The sequence below is a fragment of the Chenopodium album genome, chromosome 10, assembly GCF_948465745.1.
Source record: "Chenopodium album chromosome 10, dcCheAlbu1.1, whole genome shotgun sequence".
NCBI classification, from domain to species: domain Eukaryota; kingdom Viridiplantae; phylum Streptophyta; class Magnoliopsida; order Caryophyllales; family Amaranthaceae; genus Chenopodium; species Chenopodium album.
In genome coordinates this window covers 58,835,788-58,856,163 of record NC_137843.1, presented here as the reverse complement: position 1 = coordinate 58,856,163, position 20,376 = coordinate 58,835,788, and the positions used below count along the sequence as shown (strand labels likewise).

At 35.2% G+C, this 20,376-nt stretch overlaps 2 protein-coding genes across 2 annotated transcripts; both read left to right on the top strand.

Annotated features, from left to right (window-relative positions):
* The first annotated feature begins 386 nt into the window (after positions 1–386).
* Positions 387–9,339, top strand: LOC145564347 (putative NOT transcription complex subunit VIP2). The gene is made up of 13 exons (XM_081624668.1): positions 387–553; positions 1,088–1,161; positions 1,247–1,425; positions 1,536–1,920; positions 4,582–4,788; positions 4,875–4,976; positions 5,977–6,062; positions 6,180–6,266; positions 6,935–7,360; positions 7,442–7,494; positions 7,579–7,620; positions 8,602–8,746; positions 8,822–9,339. The coding sequence occupies exons 3-13, from the start codon at positions 1,270–1,272 to the stop codon at positions 8,879–8,881; spliced, it is 1,749 nt and encodes a 582-aa protein (XP_081480794.1). The 5' UTR covers positions 387–553; positions 1,088–1,161; positions 1,247–1,269; the 3' UTR covers positions 8,882–9,339.
* Positions 9,340–10,478: 1,139 nt separating this feature from the next.
* Positions 10,479–20,048, top strand: LOC145562716 (DNA topoisomerase 1-like). Its single transcript, XM_081623089.1, has 16 exons — positions 10,479–10,629; positions 10,986–12,476; positions 12,622–12,816; positions 13,419–13,499; positions 14,808–14,867; positions 14,954–15,048; positions 15,177–15,333; positions 15,417–15,542; positions 16,885–16,965; positions 17,104–17,194; positions 17,276–17,409; positions 17,833–17,901; positions 17,987–18,076; positions 18,277–18,380; positions 18,478–18,646; positions 19,165–20,048. The coding sequence occupies exons 2-16, from the start codon at positions 11,007–11,009 to the stop codon at positions 19,231–19,233; spliced, it is 2,991 nt and encodes a 996-aa protein (XP_081479215.1). The 5' UTR covers positions 10,479–10,629; positions 10,986–11,006; the 3' UTR covers positions 19,234–20,048.
* The last annotated feature ends 328 nt before the right edge of the window (positions 20,049–20,376 follow it).

The following is a 20,376-nucleotide window of genomic DNA, read 5'->3' as shown; positions in this document are numbered from 1 at the left end:
TCAAATGTCCCACTTAATTATCAAACATCATTTAACCCATTGAAAAACGCTCAATCATACCACATCGACTCATCATCAAAACAAAATCTTATTCTGGTTTTGAAGTGTACCTTAATACGACATTTTTAATTAGTAGCTAATCTAATGTAATTTAATACTCCCATCATTAATTTTAATTGCAACACTTTACCATGTGTTATATGGAGTACGACAAAATCACTAACGGTCTGTTCTGATTGACTGAACTTAACTGAATATTTTATGAGTGAAGAAAATTAAAAACCGAAATTAAGTGAAAATAATTTGGAGAGAAGAGACCTTAAGTATTCCTAATAAGTACTCGTGTTTGATTCCAAATCTAGGTTTATCAAAAAGGGAAAAGAAAGTGCAACTATTACGAAGTACTCTCTTGGTACAGTATGTTTTTTCATTTTTAAAGTGGTCAAAAAGTCAAAATTCCCAGAAATTGCTACGATCACTGCAAAAATCACACACTAAACCTCTGTCTACTACCTTCTCTTCATCTCTCCTCGATCCCGTTGGTTCTCGCAAGGTTAGTTAAATTTTCATGTCAAGCTCTAAAATCTCAATTTGATTTTCCAGTTTGTTGTTTTTTTCGTTCAATTAATTCGTGGGTTTGATTTTTTAATGTTTGTGATTTGGTAATTAATTGGGTTTTGGTTGATTTCGGAGGTTGATTGATGAGAAATTGTGAACCTAATTATTCAAATTAAGCTGACTTTTGGTGGATTAGGGTTTTCAATTTTTGTGTTGTTGATGCAGCGAAGTAATTTTTAAATTAGGGTTTTCCTGTATCGTGTTCTAGATGATAGATAGGTTAGTGCCTTAGTGGGGAGATTTTGAAATTCAGATTTTATTGGGTTTTTGAAGGAGAAATTAGTTAGGGTTTAGTGATTGTTCAATGGGCATGTAAATTTGATATCTTTATTATAATCACCAATTCACCATTGCTTGTAAAATGTATTCACTATCAATTTCATGGTTACATAGTTAATGACTATGATTTTGATTGTTTGTTTCATATGCGTATTTGCTATAATAATTTACGTTGATCTTTTGAATGCAGTAATCTATAGATTTTGGTGTTCCAGCATCTTTTCGCTTTCGTCTGGTTTTAGTTCCTTGTTGATAAACACACTGGTAAGTAGAATGACTTAAATATACTCGTATTACATTTTATGGTGTATTGAACTACTAAGCCGGTAGCAATGACATCCTTATACAGGAACTACTTAGAAGTCTGACAGTATGCACGGTGGCTTTAATGTTCCGAATATGTCGGGTACACTTTCATCCCGAAATTCATCCATGAATAGTGTCGCTTCTGGTGGGGTTCAACAACCAACAGGGAATGTTCCAGGGGGGAGATTTGCATCAAATAACATCCCAGTTGCTCTGTCTCAGGTTTGTTGTTAACAGGCTATGCTTGTTTGCAAGTTTAATGCATACTGGCCATTTAATTTGTGCCTCATATTTTATTTCCTATTTCGGTAAAAATTCCTTTTCATCTGTAGATGTCTCATGGGAGCTCACATGGTGGATATTCAGGAGTCACAAATAGAGGAGGTATGAATGTTGCAGGAAGCCCTGGATATAGCAGTAATACAAATGGAGTTGGTGGCTCTATTCCTGGGATTCTCCCCACCTCTGCTGCAATTGGTAATCGTAATGCTGTTCCAGGCCTAGGAGTCTCCCCTGTGTTGGGAAATGCTGGTGCTCGAGTTACTGGCTCTGTGGGAAGTATGGTAGGCAGTGGCAACATTGGGAGAAGTATAGGTTCAGGTGGAGGACTATCTGTGCCTGGCCTTGCTTCTCGCTTGAATATGTCTGCAAACAGTGGATCTGGGAGCTTAGGTGTGCAAGGACCAAATAGATTAACCGGAGGTGTACTCCAACAAGGTATCACATCTAACTCATCATCTCTAATCATTTTAAGTATTATTTTCTGTGTTGAAACCTTGGGTGGTTGAGTTTCAAGGCTCAAATCCAAATTATCCTTACACAACACCGTAAGGAAGAAAGGATTGTTGATGGACTTTAAAGAGTTATTCTGGGTTTGAAACAAATTTTTTTTAGTACATGCTAAAATCACTGACCTTAGTTTCAAAAAAGACTGTTCAATCAAAGTCTGGTTATATGTTTTACCATATTATGAAAAAGACTTGGGTGACAGAATTGTTGCTGTACTTCTAGTAAATTAGGATCAAAGTGTTTTTGTGGTTAATGTTTTAATTCTATCGATTCTAACTTAAGACTCAAGATATGAAGTTGGATGGGCCATACCCTGGGGCTTGGTAACTTAGCCTTAAAATGCTGTTCACTTGTTAGATAAGCTGAGAAAGAAAAGGAGAGCTGGATTGGGACAGTGGTTGCAAATGAAGTAAGTAAAGTGTTAGCGTAGGAATTATGAAGAGCTAGGTATTGTTTTGATGACATGACCTCCCTTTCTAGTGCTACAATGATCTCTGTCAGTGTCTCACACAGCAATCAGCTGTCCTCTTCCCACTCTCTAATTGTTCCAGAGGCTGCCTAAGAGCCCAAATTGCTTTTAATGGTAACGCTCATCTTACTTTCCGAACAACCTTCCTTCATTTCTTCTTGGGTTTTTTCCTCTTCATTCCCCAAAAATGATCTTTTGTCATCTCCTTAATGGAGCATCCTGATGCCTCTTAACGTTTTTAAAGCAGTTAAGTTGTGCTCCTTTTGCATGTTTTTTTTTCCAGATATACACCCATCTCATCTCTTACCACTTACTTTCTATGACCAGTTATTGTTGTGATATTTTGATTTTTGCACTAATCATACTCTAAATATGACCATTATTTTAAATCAATATATAACAAAATGCTATTTGTTAATATGTTGTTTGGTTGGTCTCAATGTGTTTTTTTCATCATAATATCAACATTTCATCATTTTTTCCTAAAAGATATACTTCCTCCGTTCTTTTTTACTTGACGTGTTTCATTTATCACGTCTGCCAATGTAAAACTTTAACTATCAATTACTTTAATTCCCCATAAGTAAAAATTATAGAAGTTTTATATTATGAGTATTTATTGAGACGAATCTAACAAGATCCCTCATAAATATGTTATTATTTACATATAATTCAAAAAAGACGGTCAAATGAGGGGTGGTGAATAGCATAAAAGTCAAAGCAGGTCAAGTAAAAAAAGAACGGAGGAAGTAGTAAATATTTATGAGCAAGATTATGCGTCAGCAAGCTCAAAGGTAAAATATTGCCAAAAAATAATAAAAAGAAAAAAAATTGAGGCAATTCTTCATTACTATATACAAAGTGTGTGTGTGTATTCTGTCAAGTTTTCCAAGGACTTTGCCCTCATTTTTTAATCTCTCTCTTTATCAAGATCTGGAATAGCCGAATAGGTTACCAATGTTTTGACTTTCGCCACTCAAATCAATAGAGCTTTTTAAAGAAGTTAAATTTGATTTACTTCTGGAAAGAATCTTTCAGGCTTGAGGTTTCTTTTATATATTTTCTTTAGTTACACTTTTACAAAACGGAAGCAAGGTTGCATTCCTGGCTTTTATGCAGAGGCCAGTAGCAAAACCTAAGCACAAGACTAAGAAATTGTTATAGACTAGGATTTTCAGATTATAAATTCTATTGAACAAGAAATTGAAAGATAAAAAGCTTGAGTCTTTGATTGATAATGGCAGAAATTTGGATACAAAAGTGATAGGATAATAGCTTTAGGCTATTACTCTCTTGATAACTTGAGGTTATCACTCTCTCTTTGTAACTTGAGGTTACCGTTCTCTCTCATTACACATTACAAATCTCATGCCTTTCTACTGCTATGCTACCTCCCTTTTATAATCAAGCAAAACTACGAAAATTAATATTGTTTGTCCTCTACTGCTCAAGAGATCACAATTCAGTCCTATGTTGCCACACTCCCTTGTGTTTCTTTAATTAATTTTGTCTCCTAGTGTTGCTCCTTGTACTGGGTTCATTACAGAAATCTGCCTAGGAAGAATACAGAATATTCTTAGGGAATAAGAATATATGTAGGACAGTAGGAGAGATATTCACATGCAGTGCTGTGTAGGGGAATAGTAATTACCAACCCACCATACTACTCTCTCAATTCTTTCTCTTTAATTTGATCGATATATCCTTGTTGCAACCAACTCTCAAGATTTTTATTATTTTTTAACCTGACACTTGTAAATTAGTACAATCTATGGTACATTTGTTAGTTTCTCTGTTGTGCTGATTGACTGGCTGAAGCTATTTACATAGAAAATTTTACTTTCCTATAGGTATTTTAACTGGTTCAGTTCTACTTTCTAAGTCTGAGACATTTCTTTATTTCCTTCCAATCATTTTTACCCAGTGCTGTTTTTAACTAAATACAATTCCTAACTGTACCTAGCTCTTGCTTAGGTTGTACTAGCTTCTATAGCTCTATGTCGGGTAAATTGTTTGTTAATGTGACATAATTAATGCCTCAAATGTTGCATATGGACCTTTTTTTATTTTGAGGAAGCTATGGTCCAACTTTTGCTATGCTGATGACTATTTGGTTTCAGCTTCTCCGCAGATGCTTTCTATGTTTGGAAACTCTTATCCTTCTGCTGGGGGCCCTCTTTCGCAGAACCATGTCCAAACAGTGAATAATTTAAGCTCCATGGGAATGTTAGGTGATGAGAACTCCAATGATGCCCCTTTTACTTTAAATGACTTTCCTCAGTTAGGTAGTCGCCCTAACTCTGCTGGAGGTCCACAAGGACAAATAGGTATAGTTGTAACTTTTTTTGTTTGTAATTAAAAAGATTCTTTAGCATTTATTCCTGCAGTTTGAGATAATTGGTAATTCTGCCAGGTTCTATGCGAAAACAAGGCCTCGGAGTTAGTCCCATTGTTCAGCAAAACCAGGAATTTAGCATCCAAAATGAGGATTTTCCTGCATTACCAGGTTTCAAAGGTTTTCCCTGCTCCTTGCTTTCAACCCCAAATTGTCTCCTCGGGCTAATTAACTGCTTGGCGGATATGGTTTATCCTAATATTGATTGGTTGTGAAGGGATGTTGATTTTTATGCTGAGGTTAAATTTCTTGAAAATTAATCCCTTTGTCCCAGTTTTAAATCCACTCTGAAAGTTGTGTTACACCTTTCAAATTGGACTAAGCTTGGATGGAATGGGTGTTATGTTCCATCACTATATATTTTTCAAATAAGTTGCATTTTCTATATAATTACCCATATTTGACAATTTTTTTTCCCCATGTATTACTGATCTTTTGGACTAGCCAAAGTGGTATATTTAACTTCCTTTGTTTATATTTTCTTCCCTTTCGTCAGTTTTGAATGTTCTAATAATCTGCCAACTTCTTTATTAAATGGTAACGTTTTTTGAACTTCCTTAGTGTCGGTTGATTAATATATGAATTTTCTCAACTTAAGAGTACCAGTGCTTTCAAAAGGGTAAAGTTGAAAACTGATGGTGCCTGTCCCAACATTGAGTTTAGGCGCGTTTGCTGATATTCTCTGAAGAAGTTGTATTATAAGTGATAAATATCAGGATAAGATTATTATATTATTAGCTAGTTTCAATAATGACTATAGATGCATTTACTCTACAACACTATGAATTTTCTGGCATGTATGGGGGTTCATTGGCTGCCACTTGCCAGTATAGAACATAGAACATCAGTTTTCTGACTTTTCTCTGCTTGGGGCCTTTTTTTTTTTGGTCTGTTGGGTAGCATCTAGCTACATATCAGAGAATGATGGCTGTTTTTATTTGGTATTTTACTTTTTTAAATACATATTTTCTCATTTATCACTCCTTTTTTTGTAGTATATAAGTATTTTCTTTAATTGAATTGAAATTTGCTTCTTGTGCAGCTTGGAATGTTGGTTGTAAATTTTTTGTTGTTTTAATGGATATTTTTTCAATTGTAATGAAATCTGATTCCTTTGCAGGTGGAAATGCCGATTATGGGATGGATTTCCAGCAAAAGGAACAGATTCATGAAAATGGTGTACCGATGCAATCTCAACACTTCTCTGTGAGTACTTGTTCATTATCGAGATATTATTTTGTATTTTAGGTGTTATCTTTATCTACTTCAGCTGGGTTTCTTGGGAGATGTATGTGTTCTCTTATTTCAAAGATTTATGTCTAGATGGGAAGGTCACCCGGCTTCAACTTAGGAGGAATGTACTCATCACACCGTCCACAGCAGCAGCAGCAACAGCAACATTCACTTTCGGTCAGTAATTTTCCCTTGTTTCTGCTGTAAGAAAATTTTTGCATCTGAAATTCCCTGTATATTTCAGGAAACTTACGGGCGTAATACGACACCGAATGAATCTTTTGAAAAGTTTGTGGCGAATCAAGCTGTTTTACCAGTTAAAAAGTTATGCCAGCGTTGTATACGAGGCATCTTATCACTAGTAATTGAGTTATGTGTTCTGTGGGCAGTTCTGTTTCTGCTGATTAGATTAATGGAGAGGACCTAAATTTTAGTCTCCATGTTTCCTTCATAAATTTTTTGCATAGGCGATGTAGCAGTTAAGGTGAAGAAATGTCAAAGGTGGTAGAGATATGCTTACTATATCTAGATTAATTTTTTCCCTTCCCCATAACTAACACTGCCAGAAATATGAGCTTAAGAGTAATAAGACCAATTTTCCATATTGAATAAATACTTTAGGTTTCAACGGATATGTAATATTGATTTAAGAGATGCTAAATACACATTCTGGACCAATTAGTATAAAAGTTATTTGACAAACTTGCTGTAAATGTTCCCTTGCTGAGTGTAACTTTGTTATAAAGCAATGTAGGGGGAGGGGGGAAGTGGGGATAGGTAGTCATTATGAAAGAAAGATTATCCTTTTTGATTTCTTCTAATATCGCAATTTTGTTATGGTACAGAGTAGCATGCCCCCTGGCATCAGCCTAAGGTCCATGAACACTCCGGGTGGAATTTCTAATATGAATTCTTACGAGCAGCAGTTTATGCAGCAGTATCAACAACATAACCAGACACAATTTCGCCTTCAACAGTTGCCATCTCTCAATCAGACTTTTAGAGATCAGGGCATAAAGCAGATACAATCTCCACAACCTGCTCCAGATCCATATGGATTACTTGGCTTATTGAGTGTGATGAGAATGAGCGATCCTGATCTGGCATCTCTTGCCCTTGGAATTGATCTAACAACATTGGGATTGAATTTGAATTCATCAGAAAATCTTCACAAAACTTTTGCCTCCCCTTGGTCTGATGAACCGGCCAAGGGTGAACCTGAGTTCATGATACCTGAATGTTATCATGAAAAACAACCTCCCCCACCAAGTGTGAGCTGCTTGAAACCTCTTGTTCCCTTTTGTTGTTAGGTTTTCTTATTTATGCTCTTTTAATAGTTGTTTTGCTTGCAGCAAGCTTATTTTGCAAAATTTCAGCTGCCAACACTGTTCTACATCTTTTACAGGTAAATCTTCTAGCTGAGGTCCTAATTCTATCAACTATCTCAAATTTTGTGTTATTATTGACTAAATTGTTTTCCGGTTTGCAGCATGCCAAGAGATGAAGCCCAGATATATGCAGCCAATGAACTGTATGTTCTTATCTTAATTGTTCTTTATACATGTGATTTAGTTCATTCATTTTTGATCTGGCTCTTTTCCTCTTCTTCTCTACCCATGAGTTTCTCCTGTGCCTAATGGTTGTAATCCTATTAATGACATTTGAAGTAAATTAGAAAATCCATTCATTATATATATACTAGATTGGTTTCCTGTGCTGTGCATGATCCAATATTTTTTTTAAAAAAAAATCAACTGTTATACACTCTCTTTAAAGTGATTCTTTTAGTGTTATGGCTATGAGACTCGTGAACTATGACACAAAGCATAGACGCTAATTTTTTTATACGCAAAGTTTGATATGTTATTAGTATGTAGTTTTACAACACTTCAATAATTGAATTATATGATCTATCTATATGTATTTTCTATTAGGGCCACTCTGTAAATGATATGATCTTTCTATGTGTATTTTCTATTAAAATATGAAGAGGGCCACTCTGTAAACGATATGATCTATCTATATGTGTTTTCTATTAAAATATGAAGAGGGCCACTTTGTAATCAATAGAGATCCCTATTGTAGAATGAGGGTTTATATCAAAAACAAACTTATTTATGTATGGAATCCACTTGGTTACTTGAGAGGAGTGAGAGCGGGATTTAAATGATTTTCTGATGTCACTGGGTGCTTCTGCACGAGATTCCATGTAGCCAAATTGCGATGGTAGTATAGGAAGATTTCGAACTTTGACATTCAAAGATTTGCCAAATAAGATAGCCATGAATCATTTGACAACAGTTCCTGGTTGACATCTTTATGACACAATGGAACCAACTACCCGTCTTCTGTGGTAGATTGGTTCTATGGTTTTCTTATTTGTCTGGTAGGGATTTTTGTCAGGAGCCATTTCACTCCGCAAAGAACAGGGATTGAACCCATGTATAGTAGATTATACTATCTCTTGGCATCATAAATCTCACAGTTTTTTTTTTCTCTTCTTTTCTGGCAGCTATAACAGAGGTTGGTTCTACCACAAAGACCTCCGACTTTGGTTTATGAGAGTTCCCAACATGGAGCCTCTTGTTAAGACCAATGCATATGAAAGAGGTTCTTATGTTGCCTTTGATCCCAATACATGGGATACGTCTATTAAGGTATGTAAATTTCTATATACTCACGCTTTTATGAAATTTACATGAACTCAATCTCATTATGGTGTTCTTCTGCAGGAGAACTTTGTTATCCATTATGAACTTGTTGAGAAAAGACCAGCTCTACATCATCAATAGGTCTCCTGGTAGATTGTACATTCAGTGGCCGATGCTTGGGTTCAGCACCAGCCTGCTAGTGCTGCAAGAAATCTACCTTGTGATAATTTAAAGAAAATTTTGCATTTAATTAGGCATTAATTTTTAGGGCCTGAAAGATGCAAAGCTAATTTCTTCTTTTGATTAGTTTACAGAATTGTAAATTCCAGTGTATTATTAGACTGAACCGGATGCTGTTGGTACAGTTTGATTTGGGAGTTCAATAACAAAATCCTGTTGTGTTTTTCCCCATAGTCAGATTTTGAAAATTTCTAATGTATATTCTTTAGCTTGCAATCCAGATGCATTTCAATGTATGTTCATATTAATGTTAGTTAAGGGGTTTATTTTTTTTGGTGTTAGGACTTGGAAATATAATGTGAGGGTGAGGTTGTGTGAAGTGTATTTGTAAATACAAGTAGTTTTTATGCTGGTTTCCACATTATTTTGTCCTGTTTAAATACGCAATATGTTTAGGCTGCTGCTTTTTAACCATCAATCAGTAAGAAACTAAGAATAGGCTGAAAATCAAACCATCTTCTCCAATTGAGGCTCCCTCTGGTTAAGTGTGGTGTACTTGTGTAGACCTTACCAGAGATGAGCCTGAGTCTGAGATTGGATTGTTGGGCCGAGAAACGGCTGCTGGCCTATTCAACTATGGAGAGAAAAAATATATAGAGAAGAGTAATAGAAATAAGGGTTATAACCTTTAAAAGTCGTCATTTTTCCTATTTCATCACACACCAAAAAAAAAAAAAACTTAGGATTTTGAAAGCATACATTATACTTCGTAATAGATCGAAAAAAAAACAAGTCGATTTTAGATTTGATTCAACGATGAAAATGGAGTTGCTTGAGTCTTAATATTGCCCTTTTTTATGTCTCCTTTTTACTAAAAATTAAATTTTCACTAAGAAATTTTAAATACTTCGTATGATTGATACTACAAGATTTGTTGTGTGGAAATGAAAAGGGTAATCTATTCTATTAATAATAACTAATACTAAAACAGAACATGGTTACATCATTTTTAACGCATGTTAAATTATCATTAAAATATTCCTGCAAGAACAATATATGATGTCATCTTTAAGTTTTTTTTTTTTTTGTTATTCTATTTAGCTTATTTTTTAAAAGTACTTTATATAGTTTTATCGGAAAGAACATATTAATGTAATATAATTACTTATATATAATTTTCTTATATACATTACATTTGTTTTTTGTTTTTTTTTTATTTTTTTATTTTTTTAGCAAACATTACATTTGTTTATTCCACATGAATTGCCTTATTTTCATATTATATCACAAATTAATTATTAAAAAAAATTATTATCGATGCACGGTCATTATTCTAATTAATTAATACTTATACTACATATAAAAGGTTTATTTTTTCATTAAAATAATTATAAAGCTCGACTCGCCCCATTAAACGACCCATGATTGGACGATCGTGTAAGAGTAATAAAATCCGGCCCATATATGTTTTGGACGGATCTTACCCATTATAATTGGGGCTTTTATTAATGGGGCTCCAACCCATTTAATTGCTCTGTCAACAACGAAAACCAAAAAAAAAAAAAAAAAAAAAAAAAACAAAAACAAAACGGATGAACATAGCCCTGCCTAGTTCCTCCCTCTATCTCCTCCTCCATTGAAGCGCACTCAACATCGCACTTCACCTTCTCCATCCAATACCTCTTTCCTCCATTGAACCAGCTTCTGAGGTAACTGGTCGTTCTTTCTTTTAGTGTTCATCATTTCAATTTCACAATCTAGGGTTCATCTTTGCTCTAATTTTGTTTTATTGTAAGTGTAGGGTTCCAAAATCTCAACTAATTATGACCCTAATTTCGTTATTGAATTACATATTTCTAAAATTATGTGATTTTTCGAGATAATTGAATCGAATTTGGTTGCTAATGTATTGCACAGCCCTTTAATGTTAGGACTGAACTACACGGCTTGGCTGTGTGCAATTTACGTTGATTTTTGTTTTATTGTTTGTGAATGAGGTGAGTATACATGTGTTTTTGAGCCTAATTTGATAATTGAATCAAGTTTGGTTGCTAATGTGTTGCAGGTTTTTGATTTGAACCCTTTAATGTTAGGACGGAACTATGAAAATGGACCTTTTAACCATGCGCCCGCCAATCCGGCTGCGGCCTGTGAGGATAGTGATGATGAGGATACCCCATTAGTTTTTAGTAGAAGAAAAACAACCCCAATAAGCTCGGAATTAAAGAATTCTTCATTGTCAGTGAGAAATGATAAGCCGTCGGGGAAGTTGGGTTCTGATGCTAGAACCTTGAATGATCGAGGTTCTAGTGCTTTGAAGGGGAAGACGGTTTCATCTTCGAAGCCGTCTTCTTCAAAGCCGACTCTTGGAACTCAAAAATCTCCACCTCCATCCTCCAGAAACCTAAAGTCACCGCCTTCATCAACTAGACCTTCTCCCTCTCCACCTTCATCAACTCGACCTTCTCCATCTCCACAACCTTCATCGAATAGACATTCTCCATCTCCTCCTTCAACTCGACCTTCTCCATCTCCACAGCCTTCATCGAATAGACCTTCTCCATCTCCCCCACCATCTAGGACAACACATAGCAAATTACCTCCCATAAATGGAGCTTCTTCAGCAAATCACCAGCCAAAGAAGGATATTCCGGTTAAAGGTGAGAAGCGTTCTCCAGTTGCAGTTAAAGAGGAGAAGCGTGCTCCAGCTGTAGTTAAAGAGGAAAAGCTTGCTAAGCCATTAGCTGATGACTCTGATGATTCTGATGATGACAAGCCACTTAGTACAAGATGTTCTGTTGGTTCAAAGAAAGGAATTTCCAATATGGCTGAAGGCAAGCCTTGTAGTAGTGATTCTGAGGATGATAAGCCGCTTTTTGCTAGGATAGATAAGGGAAGGGCTACTGCTGGAACATCACAGACTCAAAAGTTAAAGGCCGGGAGTGTGAAACCATCAGATGATTCAGAGGATGAAAAACCTTTGTCGACTAAGTTACAGATGAAAGGCAACAGTGGGACATCTGCTATCAAGCATGATGATTCTGATGAAGACAAGCCATTGTCTTCTAAGCTACAACAAAATGGATCTATTAACAGGGAAACTCAAATTAAGAAAGGACCTGTTAGTTCAATTAAAAGGCCTTCAGTAGATCTCTCTGCTGGTCAATCTTCTATAAAAAAGGCAAAGCTTTCAGATGCATCTACCTCAGGTAAAGCTAAGCAAATACCTCTAAAAGCAAGGGTCAAGGATGATGATGACCACATTCCAATTGGTCAACGGTTGAATAAATCTGCATCAGGTAGTAAATCCGTGCCAGCTAAAAAGGTCACTAAAGTTAATTCTTCCAAGTTGAAGAAAGTCAATAAGAAATCAAAGAAAATTATGAAGAAATCAAGTTACTCGAAGTCTTCAAAAGAGCTACCTAATTCAGGTGATGGGCAGAAATGGACCACCCTGGTTCACAGTGGTGTTATATTTCCTCCTCCATACCAGCCTCATGGGGTTAAGATGCTGTACAATGGTAAACCAGTTGAACTCACACCTGAGCAGGAGGAGGTAGTTTACTCACGTGCTTGTAGTTTCTTGATTTTTGACTGTCTCTCTAAACATTTATTAGCTCATCACCCCCCCCCCCTTTTTTTTTTACCTTTATGCAGGTTTACTTACTTGTATGCTTCGTTTTATTTATTTCTGTTCACAGGTTGCTACTATGTATGCTGTGATGCTTGAGACAGATTATGTACAGAAGGAAAAATTTAATGAAAACTTCTTTACTGATTGGAAAAAACTTCTTGGGAAGAACCATGTGATTCAGGACCTTAGCAAGTGTGATTTTAGGCCGATACATGAATGGCATTTAAGTGAGAAGGAGAAAAAGAAACAAATGACCACTGAAGTAAGTGTGTCAGTTAGAATAGTGATTTTATTTGATGAAATATTTTTATAGCCTAAGATGGTGATTAGATATAATCTTGTAGGGATGACTTTGCTTGTTTACATTTGTGTATCATGAGTTCATGATGATTATTGCTTAACTTTTTAGTGCAATTGTACCTGCTGATAGGTATAGCTGTTTGCTGTACATGATAAGAAAAAATGATTTTTTTTCTTGCTCGTACTTGGGAACCGCTGTTGCTGCTGGAGTTTGTTGTCAAAATCTGTTGTGGGCATTTAGCTGTTAGAATTTCCCTGTGTAAAGCTATTTGCAGGTTTATTTTGGGATGTAGGGAGTACAAATATCTGGTTAAAGGGGTTAAAGACTACTTATTTTTAAATTTTTTTTTTTTTTTTTTTTTTTTTGGGTGTCACATTGATATGTGTATCGTTGTCATTCATTCTGCCACTGGGTTATACCTTAGGTGACCCTGTTGTCCATGTTTGTTGCTTTGTGTCTTTTTGTGATTTGTCTTTTGATCCTTGATGATTTTGGTGAAATGAATTATGTGATTTGTTTGATGCTTTTGCTCAAGAATCTGACTATAATCACCATTATTGCAGGAGAAGAAGGCATTAAAAGAAGAGAAATTGAAACTAGAAGAGAAGTATATGTGGGCTATTGTTGATGGTGTCAAAGAAAAGGTTTTCTATCATTTCATCCTGCAATTACAGTGGCTGTGTTACTGTGTGCATTTTTTTTGGCCTTGTTAATTGTATCATATAGTGAGGATGTTCATACTTGTGGCAACTTGAGGTCTGTTTTTTATGCAGGATTGTAGGAATTTGGTCTTGTTTGTTGAATGTAATTTCATATGAGGTTGATCACCATGTGTATAATGTCTTGTTTGTGAATGTAATTGCATATGAGGTTGATCTATTTATGTGTATAATGTTCATACTTGAACCAAAATTTCATTGTGTATAGTATTAAGGCAACCCTTCCACTTGTGGCACCCTGCTTCTTCCATTATCAAGTGCGTCACAGAATGGTTGAGTTTCAGATTTTGGACTGTATCCTACTTATTGCTGGTTCCATAGTGACATTTTTTTTCTAGTTTTTGATTACTTGTTTATAAATTTAATTAGAGCAGGCCTTGCAAACATGGTTACATGTTCACTATTGAATGATTGTGTAATAGCATATTGTGATACTGCCTTCATTCTTATCTGTATGTTTTTATTATCTTTTCTCTTGGTATTTAGTATTTTTTTGTTACAAAAAATTTTCTAAAAAAATGGGCTTCTCACTAGTATGGCACTTATGAGATATTTTTGGGTAGGAAGAAGGGGGGCCCCATTGAGTGTCAAGTCCCTAATATATTTCAAATGCCAAATATGTTGCTGTTTTGGTGTTACTGATTATAAGGCCAATCAATATCATTATAGTAAATACATCGGTACTACCGTACTATCATTACCAAGCTGTTGATGATTTAAACATAGTTTCTACTTCCTCCGTTTTTTAATACTTGCAACACTTTCCTAAAATGGAAATGTCATCATACTTGCAACACACCATAAATGGAAAGTTATTTTGGAAAAAGTTATACTATTTCCCTTATGGCCCACTAAATTACACTCTAACAACCACTCACCCCATTTTAAAGTGTATTATACCATGTGGACCCCACATTTCTAAAATACCGTGAAAAAGTATGTGTTGCAACTATTAAAAAACGGAGGAAGTATGTAATAATGCTTCTTTTTTGTGTAAGACGCATACTGTTGCTGCACTAGCATGTGTGCTCTCTCTACTCGTTGAGAAGTGTTCATTTATATTTGATAGAAAGATTGACAACCTTGTGAGGGTGATTAACTCTTATTTAGATTAAATAACGGGTAAACCAGTCAGTTTCCCTATTTCTTTTTGTGTGAAGCAATGCTACTGATCACATTTGTGTATTGTAGTCTGTTAATTTAAATCTGAACCATTGTTGAAATTTGTTACAGGTGGGAAACTTTAGAGTTGAGCCTCCTGGGTTGTTTAGGGGCCGTGGAGAGCATCCCAAGGTTTTCATATTTTCATTTTGTGTCTTAGGCTTAATGAGCTTACTTGGTCACATCTTTAATCATTATTTTTATTTGGCATGGCACAGATGGGGAAACTCAAAAAACGTATTCATCCAAGTGACATTACAATAAATATAGGAAAAGACGCTCCGATTCCAGAATGTCCCATCCCTGGTCAGAGGTGGTGGTTCATTCATTTGTTTATTTTTCACAAAATAAGATAATACTTCCTTCTGTTCACTCATTGTTTAAAGAATTCTTGTCTTTCTCTGTAAATATGCATTCAAGATGTTCCATCTTTGTTGGCAGTTGGAAAGAAGTACGGCATGACAACACAGTTACATGGTTAGCTTATTGGAATGATCCCATAAACCCAAAAGAGTTCAAGTATGTGTTCTTGGCAGCTAGCAGTACGTTGAAGGGGCAAAGTGACAAGGAAAAATATGAGAAAGCAAGGAAGTTGAAGGTTGCTCGACTTTCACTCTAATGTTTATTGTTGGTATTGATCTGTTGATGGTTTGTTTTAATGCTTGCTTTTATCAAGTGCAGGACTACATTGAAGGTATTCGAACAACATATAAAAAGAATTTTAGGAGCAACGATATGACCAGGAAACAGATAGCGGTTGCTACCTATCTCATTGATAGACTTGCTTTGAGGGCGGGTAATGAAAAGGTAGAGTTTACTAACTAATTATACTTAATATGTTCCGTAGATGAAGCTAAGTGCCTGTTTCACAGTTTTACTAACTATAAGTTGGTTCATTGAAGTTGTTTTGGCATGGGTTTTCCCTCTTTATGTTTATGCTGTGGGGTGGAAGCCTTAAAGCATTGGATGAATCTTTATTGTTTAATTGAAAATTTTAAATATGTGTATTTCTTGAGGGATATCTGTTCGGCTAAAACTAGAACCGCTGGAAGGATAATTTTGAAGATGCTTATTGTGGTTAGTTATTTTCCCGCAACAAATAGTAGTATATGTTCAGATAAGACTAAATAGAGTAAGCCGTATACTAGTGAAATCTTTGGTATGTTTTTGCATGTATAAAAGGTGGTATTACTCCAAATTCTGATTTAGTTTGCCCACATATCAAAGCATGTAATCATAGGAGGTGTTTTGGTGTTTGGTTATCAATTATTATTTGAATAAAAAAGTAGATGTGATAGGAGATAATGGGGTAGTATTATATTCAAAGTATATGAGAAGAGAGAAAATTGGTTGGCCACGAGTAGAGGAGTGAAGTACTAAAATAATACTGGGCCCTTGGCAACTATAGAAACAGGCAAACTATTTTTGTATGGATTAAAAAGGAAAGTAGGAAAATTTAATGGGCAACCCTTTTTTTTTTTTTTTTTTTTTTTTTTACCTTCAATAAACAGAATCTCTTCAAAATAGGAAGATTTAGGTCCACATAAAAGCCCCATGATATGATTTGGAAGAAACAAATTTTTTATCTTCAATATTTGAGCTATGAAAACAGCAGTTTCACGAGTTTAATTGTGAACTAGCAGGTTGATGTGGAGTGTCTAGAGATTCCAGACATGGGCTGCTGATGAATGTACTCATAACTTAGTAAAAATAGATTCATAAGCAGAAAATTAGGACTCCATTACTCCCAAGGGATTGTAAGCAAAACAAATGTGCATCCTATTGTCCTCTTCATTTTGAAATCTGTTTGATAGTCACTGCAGTCACATAAGCAGTATATAAGTTCAAGATTCCGGTTCGTTTCCATTGCTTGTTTTCCCAATGTTTCCTTAACCCACTCAATTGTTACCAGATAATGGAAAATTGCCCCCTTGCTCTCTCTTCCCTCTCCCTCCCTCCTTCCCCTCTACATCCTTCTATCCAAACACGTTTATATTCACCAATCTTTACTGTATTTTAGAGTTTTTGATTAGCTTTGTGGTCTCTGGTTTATACCTCAAGACGAGGGAAGTGTGGATGACACTCTGGGAATCAGGTTACTTGTTTATTAACACATTTTTATACTGTGATACCTCTTTCCATGTTCCAGGATGATGATGAAGCAGATACAGTTGGTTGTTGTACATTGAAAGTGGAAAATGTAATACCAAAAGAAGGGTGTATATTGGAGGTAAGTTGATTTTCGCTCCTTTCTGGCTTTATTCAACAATGATAATAGGGTTGGGGTGAGGTTCAGGCAATGTTTGTGGATTTCTAAAATTTTGCAGCTTTGATTTATCACGACCTTAATATTATTTATGCTGTCCAGTTTGATTTTCTTGGTAAAGATTCAATCAAGTACTACAAACAATTTGCTGCTGACAAGGATGTATATGAAGCAGTTAAGATTTTCAGACAAGGTATCAAACAATAGTTCATGTGCGACTATGTTGGTGTTTTTTTGGCAAGTCTTGATTTACAATATTAACTCTTTTTATCAGGGAAGCGTGACGGTGATGATCTCTTTGACAAGTTGGACACTAGCAAGTTGAATGCTCATCTGAAAGAACTAATGCCTGGTCTCACTGCTAAAGTATTCCGTACGTTTAATGCATCTGTCACTTTGGATGACATGGTATGGATTTCGTGACTGTCTCTCTAGTCTATAGCTTAGAAAGAGTGGCTATGTTCACGCTGTTACATAATCCATATCCAGTAGGAAAAAGAGGAAAATTTTGAACCTGTATGTGATTTCTCAACAGTTTTTTAATCATCTTTGAACAATGGAATACTTCTGTTATGTGTTGCGTGAATAAAATGAAATAGGAGTCAAAACAACAACTTAATGGTGATTCCTTGTGCTCATATAGTTTTATGATCAGTGTTGCATATTTGATTTCAAGGCTTTTTATGGCCTTTTCAAACTCTGATGCAATACTTTAAATGGAGATGTACATGAAGTAGATCCCGATCCCCCTTTCGAAACAGAATATAATTAATGTTAGTTTGCAATGAGTTAATTTATATCCTTTGATGAATTTTTGTTTGTGTATATTAGCTTGCTAAAGGGGTTGGAAGTGGAGAGGTGCCAGAAAAAATAGCCAGTTATCAGCATGCAAACAAGGAGGTAAGTTGAGTCTTCAGCGTTTCTTGAAAACTTTGCTCTGAAGTCCATGTACTAGGTTTCATGCAATGTGTCATTTCTCTTGCAGGTTGCAATCATTTGTAATCATCAACGTGCAGTATCAAAGTCTCATTCTACACAGATGGATAGACTTCAAATAAAAATAGATGAAGCAAAGGTATGATTCTCTGTTTTACGCAATTTGTGAAGCTTTTGATATGGGTATATGATTCCTCACAGACATCTACTAAGAAGAGGAGCAGTCCTTTTGTGTATTCCAATTTGATGATTTTTTGGAGTATAACTGATGTTTCTCTTTTGCCCGTTACATTGGTGAGTGCATATTAATTAGTTACATGGTTTCAAAACTGATACTAGGCTGAGTTGACTGAACTGGAGATGGATTTGACTCGGGCAAAGAAAGGAAAGCCTCCATTGAAGGACAGTAATGGAAAGCAAAAGAGAAATTTGACCCCCGAAGCGTAATTGTCTTGACGCCTTATGCTGATTGCTTATTGTAAAATCTTTTCTAAGTTACTTTTGAGCATTTGTGGCTGATCTATGACGATGTTTTTGTAGGATTGAGAAAAAGATTCTCTCAGTGAAGACAAAAATTGATAAATATGAGCGCGATATGAAAAGTAAAGAAGATCTCAAAGAAATCGCTCTGGGCACATCAAAGATAAACTATCTTGATCCTCGGATCACAGTTGCATGGTGCAAAAGAAATGAAGTCCCCATTGAGAAAGTAAAGTTGTTTCTCTTGCAAAACTTTCCCATCTTAGTGTTATAGCTTAATAAATTAATTTTATAATGTTGATTAATCTGAACACTTTGGATCCTAAATGATATTTTGGAAAAGTAACAAAAGTCCCCTTAGTAATGTTGTTATTCAAAAAACTATCCATAACTATAATATATAATCCACTTCTTACTCTAAATCATATATCCACAACTGCTTGTACTGTCATTTTTTAATTAATTTAAATCCATTCTTGAATGGAATTTTTATTCAAATAGTCGTCTTTAAGATTGAGTCATTGCTATGAAAAACCACCCTCAAGTGACTAGCAATTTGGAAATTGAATGAATACACCAGGTTGTGTGGATGTGGACTAATATCCTAAGATTAGGGGTAATATTAGTCTAATATCCTCGTTCTGTCGTGGTTGTGTTAATGTTTTTAACATCTAATCCCTTTAATCTAAATATTATGTATCTGACCTGTACTTCTCTGTATCTTCTCTGTTTCACTGGTTCTTACAGATCTTTAACAAGTCTTTGCTGGCAAAGTTCTCATGGGCTATGGATTGCGATCCCAGCTTCAGATTTTGACTGCCTTTCAATTATCTCTTTCCAGCCATTACCCATCATCGATACAGGCTGGTATTGCCAGATTTCATTTCTTTCATACTTTGCTCCTCCGGATTCTTGTGCTCGCTGTTGGGTTTATGGAACCTTGGGTTTTTCAGCTTTAATCTGTCTGAGCGGCCTTTTCTTTATTTTTCCTTTGCTATTCTAAGACAACGGGAAATTAAGACAATCCTCTGCTGAGTAGAAATTTTAGTGTTGTACCATTATTGTTTCAATGCATAATTCAACATTTCAAAAGGAATTGTGGGCTGTTTGCATTAGTGAAGCTGATGAAGCAAGTTCAGTGGATATGAAATACTGCCCCCGCCCCCCCCTACTGATATAACTTACAGAATCGTGTTCTTTGTGCTAATATTGCTAATGTATTATGTATAGACCCTTTTCAGAAATTAATGTACAAGTATAGCAGGTTAATTTGATTGCATTTTGAGGCAGGGTTCAATTACACCGATAATGCAGCGTATATTTCACCCTACACCTTGTTCACATAGAAGCCGGAACTGGAAGTTTTCAATTGAGATCCATATCCGCTGGCTGACTATGTGTGAAGCTTTATTCAGTTTTAATTTTTTTAAATTTGTATACCAAGTTCTGCCGAGGCAATGGTAACTTGGTGGATAGAGGACGGGATGTGAAACTCAATGTTCCCAGTTTTTTCATCTCATAGGATTGTTACTAAATTTTTTATATTTTTAATCGTTTATGTATTCTAATGTTGGGCACTCCTGGTTTGGCTACTTATCTTCATCTAGTTTTTTGGCATGTTCAATGCACTAGTTATTTCTTATAGATTATATTTTTTGGTGTATTTTTAAGAAATTGAATCACCTCATTTTGATGCTTAAATTATGCAAGTTATGGAATATTTAGTCTCTTTAACCAGTTAACGTTATATAATTTGTATTTAAGTTAGTGAGAATATGAAAGAAATAATGTTCACTACATTTAAAGAATTAATTTTACTGATGATTTTAATCTAAATGTTTTTATAAAACTAACTAAATGGTAAGTGTGAGATGTGGTGCTATTGATTTGCGTGATGATTTGTGTAATCTATACTTAGTATTTAAAAACACAAACCAAAATTGACACATGTCATCATTC

What these genes read in the sequence shown, in the direction of transcription:
- LOC145564347 (XM_081624668.1), top strand. Translation starts at nt 1,270, where the DNA reads ATGCACGGTGGCTTTAATGTTCCGAATATGTCGGGTACACTTTCATCC. An exon ending in TGCAATCTCAACACTTCTCT is followed by an intron (nt 6,063 to 6,179) that starts GTGAGTACTTGT and finishes ATTTATGTCTAG; the next exon opens with ATGGGAAGGTCACCCGGCTT. An exon ending in AACAACCTCCCCCACCAAGT is followed by an intron (nt 7,361 to 7,441) that starts GTGAGCTGCTTG and finishes TTTTGCTTGCAG; the next exon opens with CAAGCTTATTTTGCAAAATT.
- LOC145562716 (XM_081623089.1), top strand. Translation starts at nt 11,007, where the DNA reads ATGTTAGGACGGAACTATGAAAATGGACCTTTTAACCATGCGCCCGCC. An exon ending in TGTCCCATCCCTGGTCAGAG is followed by an intron (nt 15,049 to 15,176) that starts GTGGTGGTTCAT and finishes CTTTGTTGGCAG; the next exon opens with TTGGAAAGAAGTACGGCATG. An exon ending in TGAGGGCGGGTAATGAAAAG is followed by an intron (nt 15,543 to 16,884) that starts GTAGAGTTTACT and finishes TCCATGTTCCAG; the next exon opens with GATGATGATGAAGCAGATAC.